Source organism: Trichosurus vulpecula, chromosome 7 (genome assembly GCF_011100635.1).
Source record: "Trichosurus vulpecula isolate mTriVul1 chromosome 7, mTriVul1.pri, whole genome shotgun sequence".
In the NCBI taxonomy this organism is placed as follows: domain Eukaryota; kingdom Metazoa; phylum Chordata; class Mammalia; order Diprotodontia; family Phalangeridae; genus Trichosurus; species Trichosurus vulpecula.
Genome location: NC_050579.1, coordinates 161,422,022 through 161,447,715, shown reverse-complemented (window position 1 = coordinate 161,447,715; position 25,694 = coordinate 161,422,022). Strand labels below are relative to the sequence as shown.

General features: G+C 39.2%; 1 protein-coding gene across 1 annotated transcript; it reads left to right on the top strand.

Annotated features, from left to right (window-relative positions):
• The first annotated feature begins 2,752 nt into the window (after window positions 1-2,752).
• Window positions 2,753-25,267, top strand: PRDM1 (PR/SET domain 1). The gene is made up of 7 exons (XM_036767596.1): window positions 2,753-2,794; window positions 4,506-4,754; window positions 12,384-12,503; window positions 16,457-16,709; window positions 22,163-23,274; window positions 24,130-24,258; window positions 24,645-25,267. Exons 1-7 carry the CDS (start codon window positions 2,753-2,755, stop codon window positions 25,218-25,220), a joined length of 2,481 nt encoding a protein of 826 aa, XP_036623491.1. The 3' UTR covers window positions 25,221-25,267.
• Window positions 25,268-25,694: the final 427 nt, after the last annotated feature.

The window sequence follows — 25,694 nt, the reverse complement described above, 5'->3', positions numbered from 1 at the left end:
ATTCATCCTGAAAGATCGCTAAAAATTGGGAGTCAAGAGACTTGGGTTCATAATCCCACCTCTGCCACACACTCGTCATGCGACCTTGGGCAAGTCACTTCCACTCCATCCCAGCCTCTGCAGAATGGATTCTTTTCTAAGGCAGCCTCCAAAGATAAATCAGTGCTTCTCTGATTCTACAGAGGGCAAGGAAGGATGGATGGTTCAGTTGGGTTGGTATTATCTGTACAGTGATGAAACCAACCCTAGAGGGAGTCCCCATATGCCTGTACTCCCGTGCTCTATCATTTCTGCCCCTTAAGGGCTACAGTTCTGCTTGTGGCCCTATCCAGCTTAGCTGAAACAGCTGGAATTAATTTCAGGGTTGCCTGACTAAGCCCTACAAAGGTATTTGAAGTGTGCGTCCTCCCTAGACTCAAGCCCTTTTCACCGCCTCTGAAGGTGAGTGCGGGCTGATATTAATTAACAGTGAGTTGAATCACTGGCATCCTCCAGTCATTGAAGTAAATATTTGCCTTAAAACAGCCAAGCCCTCCCATCACCCTCCAAATGTTTAAAAAAAAGTCCACCATTTTCCTGTTCTCTTACTGTATCAGATGGACTTAAATAGCTCTTGAATGCCATGTGTGACCTAAGAACAGATTTGATGCTAAGAGGGAAGTGAAAAGCTCTCCCAACATCTGCATCTCAAAGTGAGACTGTGTTTTAATAGAAGGCCTGCCTCCAGTATGACTACATTGTTTTTCTGTCCAATGTGGCTCTGACTCAGCATCAGTTAATTAACCCTCCCAAGGAGGCTGGATTTCTCTGGTTTAATTATCATCTTCAGAGCTTTCTGAGATCTCTTTTAGGAAGTGCTCATTCAGTTTTACACCCCTAACACATCTCCCGAAGGAGGGCAGCCTTCTTCTAAGGGAGCCAGCGTCCCCTGTGGCATTTTATGCTATAGCAGATAAACCAGAGCACTGAGGGTAGCTTTCAGCTCTACTAATATCCCCTGGTGGGTGTTGATTAGAGCCTGTCCAAGACCTTTAGACACAGATGTCATTCTCAAATGTAGTAACCCTGCCTCACTTTTTAGCTAATAGAAAAACAGAAAAGTTTTGTTTTGTCTTTTTTTTTAAAGAAGGAAATATATATAGGCACAATTGTGATTGTGAGTTGGTTTTTTTTTTCTTTAATTTGTTTTGATCTTCCTGTAAACAAATACTCAAATGTCCACTTCATTGTATGACTAAGTTGGTATCAGCAGGTTGGGACTGGGTGTGTGTGTACGTGTGGGTGGGTGTGTACGCACATGTGTGTTTAAAATGTTAGAAGAGACACTGCATCCTGAGGCAGAGGGAAAGGATGATAAATAAATCTGAGTATCTGAAGCCAGCAGGAAAAATCGGAGACTTGCCCTGGTGAATCTAAAGAGTGTTTGCAACAGAGTGGCTGTCTATTAATGGATCTTTTGCATCATTGTTTCTCTGATCTGAAAAATTCCTTGCTGGAGGAATAGGACCATTGAAGGAAGTAAAGCATCTGGTTTGTTTTGTAATGAGGAGCAGGAATGCTAGGTCCTTGCTCTTAATAATAAACAAACAGGACATTGTATGCCATCATCACAGGATGTCCTTCCTTCAGCCAGACTGACTTGAACAGGAGGAAAAGACTGACAAGAACTCAGAACCCACTAATTACTATCCCAATACTTCTGCCCTTTGTAATACACTCTAAGAAGGATCAATCCATTATGCTCTCTAATGGTGAAATTACGAATGCTTTGTATTTGATTTGGATATTGAGTCTGGCAGTTTGGACCTGAAAAGAGAAAAGGAGGCAAAGCAAGGAGATTTCTGTGTGAAGGGACTCAGGTTTCTTCCTATTGCATTATTCCCAAAAGATTTTTAAAGGGGGAAAGTTATGCCGAATGTAAAATCATTTAATTACCTACTTCTTTGGAAGCTTATACAGATAAATACAAGTCTTAAGATGCTTCCCAGGAAATGCAGGCTTCACAGGAAATTACTCGAAACCTGAGTCTCTGAATTGGTATGGCATTATATACTAAAATATTAGACACCCATTTCCCTCCCCCCCCCCCGGGACTCCCGCCCACCCCTACTCCAACTCCGTGTGCCCAATGTAAAGTTCTCATTCTCTAACCAAGACTTTTCCTATCAGAACAATAGAAGTTTTAACTGAGATTTTTTTAAAAATGATTGAAGTGTTTGTGGTACTCTAAGCCTCAGTTGGAAGAAAGGAACAGTTAATGAATTTGTAGCACAAAGCAAATAATGTCAACTCTTTCACTTTGAGGTTAAGTGTGTTTCAAGGGGAAGTAAGAAAGTTCCAAGTGAATGGTGAACTTCACGTGTAATAAGAGGAAAACCTATAAAGCCTGAACTATTTGGAAGGGGGGGGGGAAATCCCTCTTCTGGGTCTGGCTCGTTTGATTGGCCTCTATACACAGGTATAGCTCCACCCCCCTGCTTTAGCTGATTGAGTAAATGCTCAGTCTGTTTGGTTAAGCAGACAAAGTGCTGTAACACTCAGCCCTCCAGTGTTTCGGCGAGGCAAAAGCAGTAAGTGCTTCGGCACCTGTCTGACAGAGAGAAAGACAAGAGAGCGAGGCTGGCGGGGGGGGGCCGGAGACACCGTAGAAAAAGGAGTTAACCCTGGAGGTGTGAGTCAGTCTTGCTCTAAGCCGGCAATTGGAAGGACGAAGAAATGTTTACTGTGTAGAAATGAGTGTGACTTACCTTAGATGTTGGATTTTTGTTTGGAAAAACTTGTGGATACGACCTTGGTAAGAATTTTTTTTTGTCTATTTCTCTTCTCTTGAGTTGTTTAAACTTTTTTCTCCCTCCTTAACCAACGCAGTAGCATTGCAAGCAAGTAATACGTTTGCCTTGGTGCACTCGAGACTTCAAACATGTTTATTATAAGACCTTTTCTCTCCTCTTTATGAATCATTAACCCTTTCAATTCTTGGTGCAATTGTCAATTCATTGAAGTTTCAGTAGCAGTTCTCTTCTCTCCTCCCCCCCCCCCCAAGATCAAAGAAGAGCAAATATTCGGTGGTGGCTTAATTTTAAAACCTTTATTATTAGTTAATATTTATTTAGCATCGTGACTGTACATGCTGGAGCCATCCATAGACGAGCAAGTCTGTTTAAATTTTGAACAGTATAAAACATACATATGTCCCAGGTTCTTTTATTGGATGCATCAGTGCCGTCATCGGCCCCCCGCCCCATCATTTAGGGCTCAATGAAAGAAGATAAAGTCTGCTTTTAACATCTTCCATGGGACATTATCTCATTTTGAAAATCGAGTATTCTTCTTTGTATAGAAATCCTTGATTAGAACTTCTTGCTATGATCTTAACTAAGTGTTTGAGACACGTTTTACCCCCTTTGTCACCTAGTTTGTATCCTAGTGTTTGAAAGGGTAACTTTTGCGGGGGGAAATAGAGAAGCTACTGACCTCTTATTTGGAAGGAAAGTGGCATTACTGACCGAGAGGGTAAAGCAGGCTTGGGGGAAAGTAGCCCATCACTAGTTGAGGAAGAACTTACTTAGTCTCTCACTTTTCTATATTTACTATAACTTTCATTACAGTAAATTGAAACACTTGTGACTTCTGAGAATGGAATGAGTGGTCAATATTTTCAACAGAAAGTACTATTTATAGCCGAGGTGGCTGAAAGGAATTCTCTCCAGGGACAGATTACTTTTGGACAGTTTTGCATTTTTGTTGTGCCTTTTCATAATGGCGTGAGATGCCAACAAATCACAGAAAGCCCATTTTCTCTTCTCCCGCTTTGGTCCAAATAAGTGCACTCCAATGATTTGTGACCAGCTCTCGCTACCAGGATGCTGGCCAAGATGCAGCCTTTTGCTGTCTTCCTTGCTAGAGGATGAAAGAGCGAGGATGACGGGGGTGGGGGGGCAGGTTGTTTTGAAAGTTGTTTGTGCTTTGGAAGCTGGTGGGAAAGTTCAGTCTTCCCCATTTGGAAAAGGCAGGCTGGGTTCCGCTCCTGCAACACGCGCTTTCCATTTTTAGCTTCATTCAGACGCAGACAGCAGCTCCTTCCTCTTCCTCTCCTTGTTTATGACACTTTTTTCTCTGAGGCAGCTTTTCCACAGGCACTGAGTGGTGTGGTGGCCATGACCCCAGGTTTTCTTGGATACAAGATTGGGAACCCACTCTGGGTTCTGTGCTTTTGAGAGGTAAAGCCAGAAATGGATCTCTGAGCTGATTTGTTTTGATTTTTCTCCAAAGAGGCCGCCTCACCTTTTTTTTTTTTTAAGCCAAGCCTAGCATTTGAAAACCCTTGCTCCATTCAGTCCGGGCAATCTCGTTTATACTGCTCTTTTGGCTATTACTCAACTGTACCAGCTCTTCTGCATAGGCTTTTCAAGTGCCACAGACTACTGTATTAGTCACAGTGTCTCAGAGGAAACCACAGAAACTGCAGGACAATGGGGATTAAAGGCTTTTTCCTTCTTTTCCAGGCTGCCACCCAGTGTAGCTCCGACACCGTAAATTTTCCGACTTTGGTAGAGGGGGCAGAGGGAACCATGAAAATGGACATGGAAGATGCTGACATGACTCTGTGGCCAGAGGCAGATTTTGAAGAGAAGTGCACGTACATTGTGAATGACCACCCCTGGGACTCTGGTGCTGATGGAGGAACTGCCATTCAGGCGGAGGCATCTTTGCCAAGGAATCTGGTTTTCAAATATGCAACGAACTGCAAAGAGGTAAGCCTCTGGTTTTTTTGCTGAAGAAGATTGGCACCTGACAGCCAAATCTCCCATACAGTTCTATTGAGGCCCCATAAGTCTGGGAGACTCCTTTGTAAGTACCTGTAAATAATATATTCATTTCATTGCATTCTCTTTTTCCTTGAACCAATTTCTTTCCGCTCCCCCCCATCCCCCATCATACCAATTAGCAAGCAGTTAAAATCTTCTGGCAAGCTGTACTGTGCCTAGAATAGGTATATGCACAGCATGGGGGGGGGGGGTGAGGTAGACCCCTGAGCCAGGTTTTAAACTGCTGTTAGCAGCCAATGTATCCATTGCCTCTGGCCACTGGATTAAATTGCCTAGGTTGTATAATAGCTCTAGGGAGGGAAAGAAAAGTTAAGTTTCCTTGGAAAACACTCTTAGTCTTTTCTTTTGTCTCCCTTCAGTTATTAAAGTGCTTTATTCTTTTTAATGAGCTAGCTTTATTAGCTGTGTTTCTAAAATTATTCCCGAAACATTGACATGTTTATGAACAGGAGGGATGGTATATAAACTGGGAAAAGTGTCCTTTGTCAGGATGACTTAAGAGTTAACTACTGTTTATCTGCTGAAGTTCCTTGGCTCCCTGCTAGACTTGCAAACGCCTACCTCCCCCCCCCAACCTCTGAAGTGGGGCTGCCCTTTGTTGTTATTTCCAAAAGGCTGCCCCAGGACCCTGAAAGGGCAGTTTGATTTGTGTTCACCCATTTGTGTAACTATATCAGAGCCAGGTGTGATATTCAGCTAGGTAATCTGAAGAACAGCCTCTATTTCTGGGACTTAGTCAGGGCTGCCCCCTTTACCTATGCTGCTACTGTGCCCAGATAAATTGACCTTTCTGCTCACCTCCTTCCCCTTATCCCACCCTCACCCCCACCATATGTAAATTATATTACTGTGTCTTAAGAGAGCAGTGAGAAAGGACTTGTTTGCTTTAGGAATATAGAATTTATTCCTGGGAATATATATTACAGTCCTGTTAAATCACTTTCTCTTACCCCTAAGAGTAGTATTTAAAGGGCCTGGCAACCTTTTGGGGAAAGCTATATCTCGTTCCCGATTGTGTGTTCCAAAGTTGAATATTTTTTGTGAGTTAGGAGACAAAGCTGTCTAAAAGAAAACTTACTTACTATATTCCTAAATTCATAGATTCAGAGTTAGAAACAGGACCTTAGAGTCTGAGTCTAACCCCCTCATTTTACAGATGAGGAAACAGAAGTTAAATGAATCTCCCAGAGTTCCACAGTTAGTAAATACCTAAGATAGGATTTGAACTCATATCTTTAGCACTGTAAGTCCAGCACTAGCTACTTACTGCCTCTGACTTACTAAAACTAGAGGCAGAGGTGTTAGGGAATTGAAGGGGGGAATTCTACAAAGATATTTTGCTAACTATCTCAAAAAGAACATGCTGCCTTTTGTACAGTAAACCTTATCTCATACTAAATTGCTGGAGATGCCCTGAGTCCACCATATCCTATGCATCCCCTTAAATAGAAACATTTTTCGAAGTAGAACATCTTGAGTTATTTGTCATAATTCTGTGACAAAGGCTAACTTGACATGTTTTATGAATTGCTTAATGTTGATTTTTGTTGTTGTGGTTGTAAGAGGTGCATTTCCCCTGGCCCCCACCCCCAATGTGAAACTTGACTGAAATGGATTTCTTTACTAGAGAAAGAGATTGGGGGTGAAGGTATAGAGCCTCCTCCCTTCTTTTGTTCTCTGGAGTTCCCCATCTTGTTCAAAAGGCAGCTTAAAGAAACTTTGATCTTGATCCATAACTCCAGTATTCAAGAGAGCTACTTCTCTCTCTCCTTTTAAATACGCTGTATACTGCCGTGTGTTCTATGTTCCACTTTCAGAATTTATACCATTCTGCCTCATTTTAGAACTGGAAGGTACCTTTGAGACCATCCAGTTCAACACCTTCATTTTACAAATGATGAAACTTGAGGTTTAGAGTTAAGTGCTTTGCCCAAGGCTACACACAGCTAATTATTGGCTGAGCCAGGACTAAAACTCAGGTCTCCTAACACTGGCCAGTATTCTTTGCATTATAACATGATTGTTACTTTGGATCTCAGCATAATTTTATTTATTTACTTGCCTATAAGGTGTAGCTTAGCTGGTTCTCCCTTACAACCCAGAACCTATTACTTCAATTGATTTTAGGAGAGATTTTAATGCCCTACAAAGGGGTGGTGACATGAGAAGTGAGCCTACCTAGGCATATTGTTTACCTTTTCCTCTTCTAAATCATACCTAACAGAAACAAGCAATCTTGGGGGTCCTAGTCGAATCAGTCAGGATACAAATTTCATTTGCACACTTACTTAGCAACTAACTCTGGAATTGTACTAGAATGGTAATCTTTGTTAAAAGAACAATAATTTTCAAAGGATGGGGGGAATTCAACAAATATGTGATTAACAAAATGTGCAGGCTGTTGTGAATCAGTTTGTCCTTAGTCATATATCCCATGGGAATTTAAAAAAAAACTTTTTACATGTAGTTTTGATCTGATTTATAAAATCTTTAATTTTTTTTTGTTTCAATGGTAGTAGATGTCAAGTTACGTGTTATCTTTCATTCTGCTGACATACTAGAATTTTTTCTTTTTCCATGAGTTTTTTTCATTATTAATTCACATATGTGTCAGCTCCTTTTTTATTTAAAAAAACTGTTTCTGCTCCTGCCCTTGGTGCTTCTAGATTTTATTTAGGCTAATTATGCATTTTAAGGAGTCTATTCTTGTTTATTTCCACAGCTAAATTTTTTTTTACTTCATTTTTAAAAATATATTAATCTCCATTTACTAAAGTCCTTACTTGTGCTTTTCATTTTGTGGAAACTTGGTGGTTGTTCCCTTTAAACAATATTTTGTGAGCATTGTAAAAATATGGAAATATTAATTTTGACATTTTATGTCTCTGAAAAACCTAGATTTTGAATGCGCTTCTCTTTCAACTGGGGAAGCTCCTGTTCTGGGAGTTCTAAAGCAGTAATGTGATAAAAATCAGTCTGCTATATGCCTATTTTAGCTGAAGTCCATTATTAACTTAAGCCATCTGAAAAGAGTATCTCACCACAACATGCAATCCTATGTTCTTGGGGATGGTCTTTTATTTTGGAGATGATACAGGGAGGCTGCTACTGTGTTTCCTTTAATACAAAGATAATTAAGGAGGAAACCATCTGAAAACATTTCCTTTCACTCCACCCCTTTAAAAAAATCAGATGAATTACAGACTTTAGGTCTTGATCCATCTGTAGAGTCCCAATCATCACAGTGCAAACAGTCTTCGGTCCAAAACAGAATTTTAATAGACTGAATCAGTTTTATGGGGGAGGAGGGGGTGAGAGGGAACCTAGTAATTTGTGATCTTAATGATTTAGGGTAAGTTTGACCACATCATGAATATACCTGCCTAATACTGCTCTGCTTAAATACTGTTGTTGTGGGGCTTTGTGTGTTGTGGGATAATGTATGTAAAGCACTTTAGAAACCATAAAGTTCTAAATAATGTGTGCTTTTTAAAAATCTACCTAGGCCCTTAAGGGAGAGATTTGCTTTTTGAGAACCCCTTTTCTCTCCCTTCTGCTATTGGATATCCATTAAATACACCCTCTAGGTCAGCCTATCCAAAAGTTTTTTAATTGCCTTGATTTTTGTAAAATAAGAGGCTAAGGAGTCCTGTTTTTTGTCTAGAAGCCATGGGTGTCAGGATGTGTTCTGTGACCCAGTCCTTTGACAGAGACGGATCTTCCAAAATGGTAGGGAGGTCGGTGCTGCTCATAAAGCATCCTGTGGACGGGCTTCTGTAGGGATAGATGAAGCATGAAAGTGTTGAAGCTTTTTGTCTTCTCACTGATATGTTTATAGAAGGCATGCAGCAGCCTTGCCCCAGCAGTAATTCATTAGGACCCTGGTCAGTTCCAATCATGTTTCCTTCCTGGGTTAGGTGAGCACTAGCCTAAGTGGCCTTTTTTTTTCCAGCACATGGGAATTCACCAGATAGACAAAGTCCTTGTGTGGCAACACACACTGTTCTGGGACAGTGAAGGGAATGTTGAAGGATGCCCATTTTCAGCCCAATTGTAAATTGTGAATCATTGTTGCAGAGGATAATTGTCTCATGAGGTTTTCTGTTTAGAAATCCAACGTTTATTTCATAAAGGGCAAAATTAGTAACATCAGGTTTTACAAACATTGAAGTGCTGTTATGATATAGGTGATACCTCTGTGATTATAAACTAGACAGAAGCTGTCAGAGATTGTTTCATTTTTGTATTTGTCCCTCATTTTTACATTGGCACCAAGTAGGTGCCTAATAAATAATCTGTTGATTGGTTGATCTGCGGGCATTGTGAAAATATCTTGACCACACTTCCGTTTTAAAGTTGTAGCTTTTGTGCTGGATGAAGGAATCCATCTGACAATACATCTTAATATTATTTCTAACTGATAGTTACTCTCTGCCTGTTTGGGGAAAGCTTAACTTTCTAGCTGACAATAAAATTAATTAGCTTTGCGTTACTTTGTAAGAACATTTGTACAGGTAGATAAACAAGCCCCCTCACTGTATCTTAAACAGGCTTTATTGAAGATGTAAGTCATGTACAGTGTGTTCAAGATGTGCCACTTAATAGTCCATACTATGTCATAATTTAAATCGTCCTTTCTGGTTTCCATTGTATGGAGCAAAGTTACACTTACATCACAGGAACATATGAATTTCAAAAAGACAATGGATCTAACATAAGGCCCTTATAATAAAAATTATTTTCCCTTGTAGTTTTGAGATTTTTAGGCAAGCTTGATAGACTTGAGAACCTGATTACTTTTTATATGCCTATTCCCTATCTCAACTATATTGTCAACTCCTAGAAGGTAGGAATTAGGTTTTATGCCTCTTTATGTCCCCTACTTAAATTGGGAGGGTGTCAATCAAAAAAAATGTACTTCCTAACACCTTCCCAATTAAAGAAAGGCAATAAAGCTTATGGAAACAAGGTTCTAGCCTGTCACTTTATATTTGGCCCCTGGAAAACTATCTGATATATTCATGATGCAGCATGAATTTAACTGAGAGAAGATAAGTTTTAATTTTGAAAAACAAGCACCTCATTCTGGTAGACTGAATGGCCACTAGGTGGAAAAGCACTGACCTCAATGTAATGTTGCTTGTTGGTAATCATGCACTGTCTCTCAGGACTGTTTAAAATTATAGTCTCTAGCAGACACAAAAGTTGGTGAACCAGTTGAGTGCCTCTCTTAAAATTACTACTTTAACATGGACATGTTGAAAAATCAGCTGTTAATTATTGGCTGACCAGCAAATGGCATTATTTGCTGTTCCTGTTTGGGCTTTTTAATGCTGTGTTATAATCAGTCGAATATAAGTGTCAGAAGATTTGCTAACATCCTAAGAGCCAACATGAATGTTTCAAGTTGACTATTTCCAGGATGCTCTAGATGTGAGAATTTCACTAGGCACACACAGACAGAATCATAGAGTACCAGGGCCCTGATGTACTTTGAGAGATCACTAGTCCAACTTCCTCACTTCACAGGTGAGAAAACAGGCCTAGAGGGCCTGAGACTTTACTAATATCTTCCCATCAGTTAGGCTGTAGTGATTACCAATAATGATGAGCCTTTATTGAAAGGTCAGATAGATGTAAATGAGGGCAGAGGAGGATGAAATGAACATCTGCTTTTTTCAGCTCTGCCAGAAATGCAGAAAAGCACCCAAAATAAAACTGGCCCAACAACCTTGTTTCAGCTTGTGTTGGGTATAGGAAAGTTTCTGCCCCTGCCCCCCCATGCCAGATGCCTTTAAATGCTTCACTGACTTTTATATTGACTATTGTACTCCTAATCACTTGCTGATACCAAATGGACATGAACAGGCACCAGAACTTGGCATCTGCCAAAAGTTTGTCAGTCTGCTTTGTGGCTTAGCTGTTTGAATTCCATGGAAGTTTCAGACTCCTTTTCATTTGAACTGGGGCTTAATGTATTGCTGGGAATAGCATGGAATATGTGTAACTGTAGCCAGAAATTTGCCATTCTTCATGAACTATCTGTAAATACTTTAGACGAAGCATATAGTTTTGTTCTATTGTTCAGTGTCATTTGATAAGATGTGAAGGAAGTATCTAGTTCACAGGCCCAAACAGAAAAGTTTACTTAAGTCACTAAGAAGCATTGTAAAAAAGAAAACTTAAAAACATTGTTAAACATTTCTTTCCTTCTCTGTCCATCAGTTCTACTTAGAATTTAGTCAATTCCACTGGCCACCCTAAAAGAGAAGAAAAATGGAGGAGGGGGGAATGAAACATACCGGTAACTCAGAGAATGTTGTAAGTGACTACTCACAGATGACTTCTTTTGAATAGTGATGAATTGCTTCCTGATTTGTGGTTGGTGATTCTACCCTACTCAAAAGAAATTTACCATCAAGGAGGAACTGGCGTAATGTGTTTCTTTACCAAAGCCTTTTAGAAATATGGGCTATAATAGATTTTCAGTCATTTCCTTATCTCAGGATCTTGGGTGGGGGAGGGGCAGAGGGCACATAAAATGTTGTCTCCATGCCAGATCCATAAGATAATTGTTAATGAGGACTCCTGCCACTGTTCTATAGAGAGAAGAGGTTGGCTGTCCTGTTACACATTTAAGGAAAAGCAATGATTTGAAATCTATTTCTCCGTCAGGGAACAGGAAACTGTGATGTACTTTATCAGGAATTAGTAGAGTATAATATAGTGAATTTATAGTTTTTAGCCCTTTGAAGAACATGATTTTGTTTTCCAAGGCTAAATATTCCATTCCTCAAAATTGACATGATATTTAATGGTTTAATTGGCAAGGAGTCTAAAGGGAAACATCAGGTTGGACCAGTAGAGTGAATTTATGGTTTTTAACCCTTTAAAGAACATGATTTTGTTTTCCAAGGCTAAATATTCCATTCCTCAAAACTGACATGATATTTAATGGTTCAATGGGCAAGGAGTCTGAAGGGAAACATCGGGCTGGGATGGTCTAATCTATTTCTGTATAATTTTGACTATTTATAATAGGGGATCTTAACCTGAGGTCTTTGAACATGTTCATATTTATTTATAACTGAATTTCTGTATAATTGGTTTCTTTTGCCATCCTACATATTTTATTTTGTTCATTTAAAAACAATATTCTGAGGTATCCATAGGCCTCGCCAGATAGTCAAAGGAGTCCATGATGAAAAAGGGTTAAGAACATCTATTCTAAAATTATTTGGTTCTTATTCTAAGAAAGAAACTTATCTTTTCTGTGTGACTCTTAACTCCTCCCACTCTCAAACTGAACAAAGGCTTCTAATTCAACAAGTAAAAATAATTTGAAAATGGAGTTTCATCACTTTTAAGTTTTTAGAAATCCAACTTTATTAAAATAATTAGAGTTTGGTAGCATTCTCTACTTGCTCATTTCTGCCCTGTTGGGAGGTTTTCTTTTTTTTACCTTATTTTGCTATCTTTTTATAAAAAAACAATTTGGTAAAAATGGGATTGTCATCTTGAAATGTGGGTTATAGATTGTTCTTTCTCTTTTAGGTTATTGGAGTAATAAGCAAAGAATATATACCAAAAGGAACACGTTTCGGACCTTTGATAGGTGAAATCTATACCAATGATACAGTTCCCAAGAATGCCAACAGACAGTATTTTTGGCGGGTAAGGAAAAATTAAAAGTCCATGTTAATTTCATAATCAAAAAAAGCAAAACTAAAGAGGCTAGCTCCCTTCCTCTGTGTGTGTGTGTGTGTGTGTGTGTGTCTGTCTGTCTGTCTGTCTGTCTGTCTGTCTTTCTGCTTGGGTGCTTACGTGTACTTGCTTACCTACAAATGAAACTTTATTCTCCCATGGGTGCACAGAATAAGAATTCTGAGTGCATGTTAAAGTAGCTGAGTAAGTCTCTGGATCCTCTTGGGGGGAAGAAAAGCCTGTAGGTGGAGGAAAAGGAGATAACATGGACTATACTTGACTTGAATTTTTGCAACTCATAAGAGCTTCCTGATAGAATGAAACCGTTTTGCTACTTGCTTCCAGAGTAAATTCATTTGCATTTCTCTGCAAGGAGGGAGTAATGAGTCATTAAGCCTTTCAATTTCAGATATTCTTGAATTCTTAACTAAAATTTTAATTCATTGGATAAAATGAAATCAATAAATTATATAATCTCTAAAACAACTTTTTCATTGGAAAGAGTGCTAAGGGTAGTCTGGGGAAGGGGGTCAAGGGAAGGAGTGGTCCTTTAAAATGAATATATTTGTAATTCAGAATCTGGGTTTCAATTCATAAAGTTTATTGGAATGCATACATTCTCATGACCACATGCATTATTTAGAATATTTCTACAAAATCCCTGAAGACTTTGAAACCTGAACTAGAGAATTTAGATAAAAGATATTTTTAAGGCAGTCTGGGTATATTAAGAACCCCTGGATCACAGAAAAAAATTATTGGGTTCCTTTCCTCAATCTACCACTGTTTGTTCTGTGATTTCAGTTTCTTACACTTAGACTCATAGACCCATCACAACTTTTTCTTGAAGAAATGCTGTGATAATTAGGAGAGAAATCTTTTCTTAAGAATTTTTAATTCTTCTAAGGAAAAAAATGACTATGACTAAAAAGTAATGTTATTAATTACCTATGTATAGGATATTTATCGGGCTCCTGATTCATTAAATTCATTTCCCTCTCTCATCCTATCTTTAATGTAAATCACAATGTAGTGTTAAGAAAGCTGTGAATTCGAGTCTTTGTTCAAGTTGTTCTTGAGAAATGGGTTAGGTTTTCCGTAAGAGCTTTTCTCTTTCTTTTGTTTTCCTTTTGCACTTTCTTATTTTCTTCTTTCTCACTTAACTTTGTCTCCAATTCCTATTTCCACTATGAACAAAAGATGGTATTTAAATTGTCTTCCCAAAATATAAGCAATGTGTTTATATTTTTAAATCCAAAATTATTTATTAAAAACTTTGTATATACATATACGTGTATATGGTGTGTGTGTGTGCTACAGACTTTTCCTAGAAAAAAGTGGGTGGGTTCATTTGAGTTTATTGCCAGTAAGTCCCTCTTCAGTTAAAAGCAAGCCATGGAGGTGTATAATTTCCTGGAGAGTGACTAAGTCTTCAATTAAGACCATCCGATGTATAAGCCTTTTTTTGTGTGCAAAGCTATCTTGAAAAAGGCAACAACAGCACCTTAGTTCTTGCATCTCTCTGAAAATACCCTAAGTCAGTAAGCTTCCATCGTCCCCCAGAGATGTTCTTTCTAACTAAGGATCTGGATCGGTCTTGCACATGAAAAGGAAATTGTCGGAGATAACTTCCCACATGTTATAAAAACCGTCCTGCTTTTGCTGGCAGGGATAGGAACATCTGCTGTATGAAGAAAAAAAAAGTTCCATGCAAATTACATAGTCAAAGAGGAGAAGGGATGTTCGAGTTGAGTAAACCACAGAGTGACATTATTTCTTGTAACCGTACTGTGAGTCAGCACATTTTTAATCTTCATGATAATATATGGAAACACAAGATAGGGAAAGGCATTCATTTTAGCATTTGCTTTTATTTTATATTTTTGTGGGTGTGAGCCTGTGACTTCATGGCGTCGTCATCTCCCTTTTTAAACGGGGGTACAGTAAATTGGGGAAAGCTGACTGGAAGGTGCATCGCCCTTAGCTTTAGAAAGCAGCTTCCGCCCGAAGCAAAAGAGTGCAGAGCAATGGAACCCCATGTTCCTGGAAGTTTGCACATCAGAGTAAACAAACTTGAAGACTCCTCTTGATAGCAGAATTCACCCAGCCCTGTTCCATTTTCTCATAACAAAACACACCGCAAAATCTCTCACAAGCTTCTTTGATGAAGCCACATGTATTTCCCCCTTCACAATTTACAGGAAGTTACTCTTAAAAGAAAGTGATTCTGGTGTTTACTGCCTGTGTTAAAGGGACAGAGTTCCCTTTTTATTTTTGATAGCGTTGGAGAGACATAAAGAAAGGCTTTATTATAGCCAGAGTCAGGGTGTGTGAGTAAGAACCAAGCAATAGTCTGCTTGCCCCATGGATACTGTTGGACTCTGAACAAGATGAGGCTTCCTGGAGACCACACACTACAGATCATCAGGTATTGGTTGCCAAAGAAAATCCGGTGAGATGAGGGAGAGGGAAGGGGCATCTCTAAGTAGGAATGTTCCACGGAGAGCTGAGAGATTTAGGTATGAAGGTTGAAGAGGCTGACCTGAGCTAATGGGCTGCTTTGAGTTTTCTTTCTTATTTTTAACCCTCTACCCTTTAGTCTAATCACAAAACATCTATTAACTACTCTTGACTGACATTGAAAAAAGCTTTTCATTTTTTCATCCTACTTTTCCTTCAACAAACTGCATTTTTTTTCTTCTCCAGCTGATGGGGGAGAGGTGTGTGGTGATTTAGGCTACCCCGTATAAAAGTAATAGGGCTTCTTTCTTCCTCTCCCCACCCCCCCCCTTTCTTTTGTTTAAAAGAAAAGTACAGGTCCGAACATGTCCCTTGAGAGGAAAAGTGACTTCTCAGGAGCAGTCTGTCAAATTTTGGCCTCCATCCAGGTCTTCACTTTGTTATGGCAGGTGAAGTTCACCTTTGCCCCACCCAGTATTTCCACAAAAAGGCAAGGTTCCAAGTATTCATATGAGCAAGTGTTACTTTAGGACTTGTGGGGGGGTGGAGGATGTTTGCATAGTTTAAGCCTCTGGGCGGGGGTGTTTGGAAACTGCAAGCAAAGAGAGGCCCATAGAAAGAGCTGAGAACAGAACCAGGACAACATTGTACGCAGTCACAGCAATACTGTTCGATGAAGAACTGTGAGTGACTTAGCTATTCTCGGCAATACAATAATCCAAGACGATCCCAAAGGACTAATGATGAAGCAAACTATCCGCCTCCAGAGAAAGAGCTGATACTGATTGAGTACAGACTGAAGCATGCTATTTTTCATTTTGTTTCATTTTCTTTTATTTGAGTCTTGTACAGAATGACTAATATGGAAATGTTTTACATAATTGCACATGTATAATCTATATCTGATTGCTTACTGTGGGGGGGGGCAGGGAGAGACCAATAGAATTTGGAACTCAAAATTTTAAATAAAAATTTTTTTTTAAAATAGAAAGGAAAAAAAAGCTGAGACTTGGGTTTGACACAGCCTGCTCTTGTACCTGGGTGACTCAAAGTCAGCACACAATCAGAACTGGAGTTAGGAGTATTACTCATTTGCCATTCTAACGCTTTTAAGAGCGCTCTCTGAGAGTCGGAGGCAGCCCAGCCCCTTCCTTCCATGAAACTGTGTTTCGGTGTTGGTTTTTTTCCTCAGCATTACAAATTAACTAAAATGGAAAAGGTAATGAGAGAAAGAAAGAGAGAAATGCCTCCTCTCACTGGTAACTCCCTTATTTCTGCTAAATCTAGAATGCTCTGATTTTATTTAACTTTGTAAGAAAAGAGTTGGGGAAGGGGAAGCACACATCAGTCTCTTCACTTGTCTCCATTCTTGTGTTGTGCTGAAGGAAGGAGGAGAGTAAAATAAGCCTCTGTCATTTCAGGGATTTTTTTTTTCAGTGGTGCTGTCTTCTGTTTTCCTCCAGATCTATTCTAATGGGGAGCTTCACCACTTCATCGATGGCTTAAATGAGGAAAAAAGCAACTGGATGCGTTATGTGAACCCTGCTCACTCCGTTCAGGAGCAGAATTTGGCTGCATGTCAGAATGGAATGAACATCTATTTCTACACTATTAAGCCAATCCCTGCCAACCAGGAACTTCTTGTGTGGTATTGTCGGGACTTTGCAGAAAGACTCCACTATCCTTCCTCCGGAGAGCTGATGAGGATGAACCTCAGTAAGTGGATTACAATTAAAAAAAAAGAATGCTAGTAATGTCTATTCAGCCTGTACGATCTGATAATATGGTGGTTAATTATATGGCTGTATCAACTGTTGTGCCAGGGTAGGTGGTTTGGACCAGAAAGTGGAGAATTGCTTCCTTCTCTTTCTTTCCTTTGCCTCCTCTTTTCACATTCCATTTGCCCATCCAGGGGGCACTTTTAAAAATTTAAGCATTGCTTTTTGAGAGCTGAATTTATAAAGCTGTAGGGAGAAAAGTGACTTAGAATTGGCAGCACTTTAAAAAAAATATGGCTAGACAACAGGCCTGAAACCATTGAGCAAATCAGTTACTCTTGCCTATTTGTGCTGCTTAGAAATGGATCTCTTATTGTACCATGTCAACTGCCAACTACCAAATCACCATCAGCCATGAGATAGCATAAGAATAAATACTTTATGGTATCCCAGGCTTTTTCTAGAAACAATAAGCAATTAGCTCTCTCCTGAAAGACTATTCTAAGTGGAGGTTCTGAAGATTTCATATCTAACTTCCTTATGGTAAAATTTTAATTATCTGATTTCTTAATCTGTTTGACAGTAGCTGCATATCACTTTATCTAACAAATTCTCAGTTCCTCAGTCAGGTCTATAGGCTTTCACTTTTTTATTTAGGTAAAATTATCTGGGCTGGATCTGGTAACCCCCTTCTGCCTCTACCTGCTACAAAAGGTTTTACCTTATATAAGTGATTTGGGCCATTCTTGGGTAGTCTTCCAATAAGTTAGAAAATTGGAATCTTTTGTTCTGTGATGAAACCCACAGAAATCTGCCATTTTTAAAATTCCAAAGTATTTCTCATTTTGCTCCCTAAACCAGACAGCCAGTTAATTTCAAGGATAGATCATATCCTTGAATCATTTGGACTTGACTATTAATTTTCTTTGTAATGAGAAATGTCAACAAAACTTAACACTGTATGTTTTTAAGTCGTAGGCTTGATATATCTAGATGAAAATCCTGGCTTTGCCCCTCCCAGCTATGTGACCTTGGGTCTGTATAATTTCACTTTGCTGGGCCTCAGTGTTCTCAACATTTAATATAGGGGGCTAGTCTTGATAACTTCTAAGACAACTTTTGTCTCTCAATATGTGATCCTATGAAATCATTTTCTTGCTGTTGAGACACAAATATACACACTAGCTAATTCTAGGAGCTGATCCTCATTAGAGATGAATTACCAACCATATGGCTTCAGAAATAAAGTTTCTGACCAGAGTGAGTAGGTCAATGTAATACCTGAGAATGTATAAAATTAGGCTGATCTTTGGAATAAAAAAGTTTAAAGCATCTCCATGTTACTTTCAAGTACCCTCCCACCCATTTAGATGGGTCTTCAGTGAGTTTCATATTATCATGGCCCCTATTCTTTCTCAGGTAGGCTAGGATAGAATATTCAGAAATAATTCGGTTCTCAACTCTGAACGCCTGAGGAGTAATTTAGTTCTGTTTGTTCTTCTAGCAATTACCTAGAATTAATTTCTTACTCCTTGCCAATGTAGAACTCCTTAATCTTTGTAAGTATTTCACGTACAATTCAGCATCCTCTTATTTTGATGGGCAAGAGTGAGTAAATCTCAAACCATTTGGATGGAAACACCAGTGAGATTCCTGCAGCATTGACTTGGCCTCTCTTCCTGAATCTTTGGTTCTTTTGCCTGCTCTTCTCTTCTACTTTACCAAGAAAGAGAGTCTTCCTCCAACTGAAAATTATTTCACATTGCATCCTAAAATTGTCAAGATATACTCAGCATTTTCAGATTCCTGTATCAGACAGAATCCATTATTTTGTCAGAAATGCCATTACTGCCTCTCAGATAGGACTTTTTAAGTAGATCCTTTTTCTCTAGGTCCCTCCTATATATACAATGGAAGAATTACTTCAGGTATCACTTTCCATGAAGGTTCAGAGCAGCTTTTGTTGAGCAGTTTTTGAGCTATAACAACTAGTCACCCTCAGCAGAGGATTCTTATTGCCTGTTGTGAAATCAGTTGTCTTAGGTGTGGTGGTTGATGATTGAGACTGTTGATCAGAAAAATTTCCACTATTTCATCAGTCCTAATAAGTAGATTATGCCTCTGACTAGTGAGCTGTATTCAGTTTCCACACTCGAAGCACAATGCAAGGTTGTGCCAGACTCCCACTGGGGGCTCACAGGATATTAGCGAATAATAATGATGGTTTCATTAATAGAGACAGAAAGGGTAGAAAAAAGAGCTTTGATAGGATAACAGCTAAGTTTTAAAATCTAAATTACTGGATGCCTTTTTTTCCCATTTTAGAGGAGAGGACATGATTTTAAATGTGAATCAGAATTAAATTAATTTATGCCTCTGCTAATGCCCAGGGTGGGAAAAGTTATTTGGCACAAAAACAAAAAAAGAGAGGAGACATAGACCCATCTAGAAAATAGATGACCAAATTATAGACTTCTAAATGTTAGTCTGCTTTCTCAGTTTCACTTGAAAACATGCTTTATTTTACCTTCTGCAGAACTTCTAGGCTGTCTTGCTTCTAACCTTAGAGACTCTTATTATAGACTGAAAATGTGAATCGGCATAATTAAGCCATTGAAGGCCTTCAGGAGCATTTTACTCTTGAAATGACTCTGTCCGCCTACAGCCATTTAAGATTTAAGAGCAAAACATCTTTTTTTCTTAATTCTTTTTTTTAATGCTAAGTTGTTAGTGAGTGGAAGAATTAGAAATAACAGAACTACTGGTTACTCAGCAGGTGCTGAAGGATAATTTACTATGTACAAATATACAAATGTACTTTTTTTTCTTTTTAATTCTCCCTTCAAAAATACTCTCATAAAACATTCTAATTAGACTCTTGTCCTAAGTTGAAAGCAGCCTTTTCCAGGCATGGTTTTCTAAAGGTCTGATAATGATAAATATTAGTAACTTTGGGGTTTGGAAATCAGGGAAGAAAAAAAAAATTCCAGTCTTACATATTGACTTTCTGAACAATCAGGATTCTTTGTCAGGGTTCCTTCTTTTTGCTAAGGAGGAAAAATTGTTCTAATTAGTAGGCATCTGTTTTGTGCTTCGTGGAAGAGGAATAGCAGAAAATGATATTTTACCAAAGAAAATGTTTCACTTATCTTTTTACTGGGATTTTTATTGCTTGGAATTAACTCAGTATTAGAATCTGATTTTCTTTCAGGGGTTCTGAAAAAAAGTATAATTCTTCCAGTTGCTTTAATGATCATGAAACTGGTTTTGTTTTAGCTTATTGAGTTAGTAATGATGTGTATTCAGTAGTCACAATTAAGGATATAAGAGAAAAATGAGTGCCATGAAAACTAGGACAAGTACTGTGGACTGATTTCATCTGACATCTTGATGTAGGCACCCCCATACTGAAACTGATCAAGAAGAAGCACTTCTTGTGATCCCTGGAGAAAATAATGGCGATTAAATTTGATTTGTCAAGTGAAGATGGTTGATTGTAATACCTGTACCTTCATTTTGTTAATGTGAGGGGGTTGAGATGAGTTGTGGTGAATGAGGAAGGGAAATGAGGCAGCCTTCTCTAAGGACTCTTCCCACCAAGCATTCCACTTCATCTTAGTTAAATTCCTTTCCTCAGCAGTGAGGAGGCTCCCCTATCAGTTTTCCAGGTTAGCTGTCTCTCTCTTCCTCTACCATTTTAGCTTTAAAAAACAAAAGTGACAATTTGAACTTCCTGCCTCCCAGGCCCCACTGAAAGACTGATATTGGTCTGATAAGGTGATATTTATTTTGGTCTAGTGGCTTCAGAAACCCTTGTCCCTCCGAAGGCTTTCTATCCATCCCCACTGATCAGCACCTTTCCTGATAAGTGTCCCTCTCCCTGTTTATTCTGGGCTGCCTGCTCGGTGAGGAGCAGCTGATAATAGCTAGTGGAGATAACATTCTCCAAGGGATTCTTGAGATGGAAGGGAATTTTTCTTAAGCCTGCTGGCCTGCAATGTACTGATTTAGAAAGTAAAGTTTCTAGCATTCTGTATTATTAATTTCTGGACCTACCAGATTTTCACTTATGACGTTGACTTTTTTTTCTCAGATAAATGAAGCAAATAATTTTTAAAAGGTATTTCCCCAAATGTGTCTTACACTTTTTGAAAGCTTATCCTTTTAAAGATTGTTTGAAAAATGATGGTAACCAATCAGTTGTCATTAAACCCTGGAAAATTAGACTGAAGCATATCTCCTTGCTACTCCCAAAGGTCATTCTGTTTTCTTTGTTTCACGTATTCCTGTTTCATATCTTTCCACGTCATAGCTGCTATGTAGATGGTAGTGCAGTATTGCCAATGATTACCCATAGCTCATACAAAAGGTTTCCAAATGCAGATTTTTAGTATTTCGGGTCTGATACAAGTTGGGGTAGATCGAGTCCCACGAATTTGGTTTTCTTTTCCTCTATCTGTATACTTTGTCTCTATTGTCCTGTGCAGGAGTTTGGTATTTTGTAATTGCTCTTCCTTGTCGTTCATCTTCTTAAATAGTGTATTTACTGAGTAATGCTATGCTTACTGGTATAGAATACCTTCTCTTAGGAAAAAAAAAGGCTTTCATCCGAGTTGCTTATGTTTTCTTTGGGACTGTAAGTAATTGAACTGGCTGGTGGAGCATATGTTGTGGTTTGGCAAAGGTTAATCTGTCACGCCTTATGATTCCAGGGGACAACATTTTTGGGAGCCAAGTTTTACTGGGCAAACCTGGCTAAATTTTTGTATTGTGGACAAGTGGTTTGAGGAAGGCATTGACTGGATTTTTTCCTTTAGTTTACCAATTCACCTCCACATAGGCATTTATAACTGAGTTTAATCAAATTCATATAAAAATACAATTGATGTAAAAATTAATGACTGATGCTACTCAAAACAGTTTTAATCTGGCCGATCTAGCTCACTGTGTGTGCCGATTTCCTTTAGGTGAACTGTGAACCATCAGTATGACTATTTTATTAGCTTCTGACACCTCATGGTATTTTTCCACCCCATTTTAATAGAAGCTATCTGTTCTGGCAAGTTTGATCTTTTGCTTGAATAGCACTTTTCACATCGTATGTTCTTTAACAATGGAAACAAAATAATCCAAACAATAACCCTCTTATGACCGTTGAGAGGTAAGTGCTCTCTCTCTCCCCATTTTGAAGGGGAAAGAAATGAGTTAGAGTAATTTTTTAATGGTGAGCCTGGAGCCATCTACAAAGGGGATAGCCCAAACCCCTAAATGAGCATCCACGTCATTCATCCTCGGTTTTCTAGTTGTCCCTCTCCTTTGACTCAATTTTCTCAAGGAAGCTGTGGGACATAAAAAAGGTCTCAAAACAGAGAAGTTCTCTCCACTTTGGCAATGAACGTTTTGCTGTTTTCTCACATCCCTTTAACAGTTGTGTATTCTTCTTTATTGCAGCTCAAACACACATCAGTCCAAAGCAACAAAGCACTGAGAAAAATGAATTTTGCCCCAAAAGTGTCCCAAAGAGAGAGTACAGTGTGAAAGAAATTCTGAAAAATGATTCCAGCCATTCAAAAGGAAAGAACTTCTTCCATGCTAACATTTCACCCATCACTCCAGAAAAGGACATGGATGACTTCAGAAAAAACTGCAGCCCCGAAAGGCCTATATGCCCTCGGGTTATCTACCCAATCCGAGTTCCCCATGCAGAAGACTTGTTGAAAGCTTCTCTGACCTACAGGATGGAGAGACCTACTTACATTACTCATTCCCCAATCCCATCATCCACCACTCCTAGCCCCTCAGCAATAAGCAGCCCAGACCAAAGCTTGAAAAGCTCCAGTCCTCACGGTAGCCTGGGGGACACAGTTTCACCTTTGGCTCCCATCTCTCAAGAACATCGAGAACCTTACCCTTACTTGAATACACACTATGGCACAGAAGGATTGGGATCTTACCCTGGCTATATACCACCTAGTCATCTTTCTCCAGCTTTCTTCCCCTCTTATAATGCTCATTATCCCAAGTTACTTTTACCTCCCTATGGTATGAGCTGTAATAGCCTGAGTACTGTGAACAATATGAACAGCATCAACAACTTCAATCTCTTCCCAAGGCTATATCCAGTCTATGGTAACATACTCAGCGGAGGAGGCAACTTGCCTCATACCATGTTCAGCCCAGCTACTCTCCCAAATTCACTGCCCTCTGAAGGATCCCGGAGACTGCTACAGCCAGACCACCCTAGAGACGTTCTCGTACACGCACCCCACAGTGCCTTTTCTATCACCAGCGCAGCCACCAGCATGAAAGACAAGCCATGTAGCCCAACGAGTGGGTCCCCGACTGCCGGCACGGCCGCCACATCTGAACACATGATACAACCTAAAGCTACCTCAGCGATGATGGCAGCCAACGGCAGCGAAGAAGCCATGAATCTCATTAAGAGTAAGAGAAATATGACTGGTTACAAAACACTTCCGTATCCACTGAAGAAACAGAATGGAAAGATTAAGTACGAGTGTAACGTTTGTTCCAAGACTTTTGGGCAACTCTCAAATCTGAAGGTGGGTTTCGAAAATCAGATTATTGACTTATATGTGGGCACATGTGCATGCATGTACACATGTAGTTTTGGATTTCCTTATCTTTTTATAAAAGATCATATTTTTACATCTATGTGAAAAGAAGTTCTGTGACCAGTTCTAGTCTTGGTCTCGCCACTCACTGTACAGCTGGGTAACTTTGGGTCAAGTCCATTTCACCCTTCTATGTCTCAGTTTTAAAATTTTTTAAATGGGGATGGTACTTGTACCTACCCCATAGTTTTTGTGAAGATAGTACTTAGTAAATTCTGTAGCATCATGTAAATATGAGCTACTGCTGTTGATATTATCATTACGATTTGACAACAATAACTTTGCTTTTAAGAATAGTGAAGAGAGTCTCCTTCATTTGTTCTCTTGAGAAATTTGTATCTTAGATGTTTCCAACCAAAAGGCTCATAGACATTGTGGTCTTAAAAATCACTAAACTGCGCATACCCTTTGACTCAGCCAGACCACCACGAGTTCTATACTCTAAAGACATCAAAGAAAGATGAAAAGGACCCATATTGTACAAAAATATTTGTAGCACTTCTTTCCATCATAGCCCAAACTAGAAACTAAAGAGGGTGCACACGTACTGGGGAATGTCGAAACAAAGTACAGTATATGGATGAAGCAGAATATTATTGTAACAGAAGAGATGAGAAAATGAGCACTTGAAGAGATCACTGGGAAAGCCTGTATAAACTGATGGAAAATAAAGTGAACAGAACACCAATAGGACGATTGATAAAATAACACCAGTGTTACAAAGAAACAGCATAATCCTGATGTTGGCTTGAGACTGAAGCATTGTTTGCTCTTTGTTCTTAGGTCCACCTCAGAGTGCACAGTGGAGAGCGACCATTCAAATGTCAAACTTGCAATAAGGGTTTCACTCAGCTTGCCCACCTGCAGAAACACTACCTGGTCCACACTGGAGAAAAGCCTCATGAATGTCAGGTGGGTAAACTCCTCTGGGGAAAAATTTTTAAACTGGTTGTAAATCTGTCCAACCAGTTCCTACCATGCCCAGTAGAATCTGAAGCTTAATGCCAAAATATGTAATTCCTCTTAAACACTGATTGATTGCTGCTATGCGCCACAGCTGAGTCCTATAATCTGCAAGCAAACAGGCAGACATAGTGTCCAGTGGGTGGCAGAGGGACAGGGAAATGAGCCACCACCTCCTGTGGGTTATGCCCACACAGCCCTATTTGCTTAATAGCCCTCATGTTGTTTCTCACCTCCCAAGTTGTTGCAGGTTGTCTTTGAGCTTAACCCTTCCCATTTGCAGCTTTTAATCTTCTGATATTCCTGTCTCCTCTCCTGTCTGTCCTCAAATGTAGGTTTGTCACAAACGATTCAGCAGCACCAGCAATCTTAAGACCCACCTGCGACTTCACTCTGGAGAAAAACCATACCAGTGTAAACTGTGCCCAGCCAAGTTCACCCAGTTTGTACACCTGAAACTCCACAAGCGCCTACACACCCGGGAGAGGCCACACAAATGTAGTCAGTGCCACAAGAGCTACATCCACCTCTGTAGTCTCAAGGTTCACCTAAATGGTTATTGCCCCCTAGATCCAACTTCCGGCCTGTCCATGGAGGACCTAACCCGAATCAATGAAGAAATAGAAAAGTTTGACATCAGTGACAATGCAGACCGACTGGAAGATGCAGAGGATGGTACTGATATGACCTCTGTGGTGGAGAAAGAGATCCTGGCTTTACTCAGAAGAGAGATGGAAGGAGCCAACCTGAAAATGTCTTTGCAAAGGAACATGGGAAATGGACTAATCTCCTCAGGGTGTAACTTTTACGAGTCATCAGACCCATCCCTTATGAAGTTGCCTCACAGTCACCCACTACCTCTGTTACCCGTAAAGGTCAAACAAGAAACAGTTGAACCAATGGATCCTTAAGACTTTCAGGAAATGAAAGAAGTGATTTATATGTGTATATATACATATATATAAATAATTTTAATTTATGACTTGGCAAGTCAGGATGCCTGCAGCCAATTGTTTATACATTGATTCCAATGCTGCAAAGCTTTCCTGACATCACAGATGAGTTCCCTCACTTTTCTTCCAATTCAAAGAAGGAACTCTGAAGTTATTGTAATCTCAGGGTATAAAGAAAAAAGACTATTATATGTATACGTATTATATATACATACATATATATATTTGACTGTGTTTTGAATATGTCTGTAAGTATGTTTGCGTAGCCTTTCCCATTACTAAGACAATCTCCTATCTATAATTATTTTTCAATGATAGTACTTTATAATTTATTATGCAACATCATTCTAAAAGCAATAATTAGAAAATGTTTACAATGACTGGAAAAATCATTGTAATTTGAGTATAAATGTTTATTTTTTTTGTCTTGTG

Coding starts and splice junctions, on each gene's coding strand:
- PRDM1 (XM_036767596.1), top strand. CDS start 2,753: ATGTTGGATTTTTGTTTGGAAAAACTTGTGGATACGACCTTG. Junction 12,504..16,456: donor ACAGACAGTATTTTTGGCGG/GTAAGGAAAAAT, acceptor GTTTTCCTCCAG/ATCTATTCTAATGGGGAGCT. Junction 16,710..22,162: donor GCTGATGAGGATGAACCTCA/GTAAGTGGATTA, acceptor TCTTTATTGCAG/CTCAAACACACATCAGTCCA.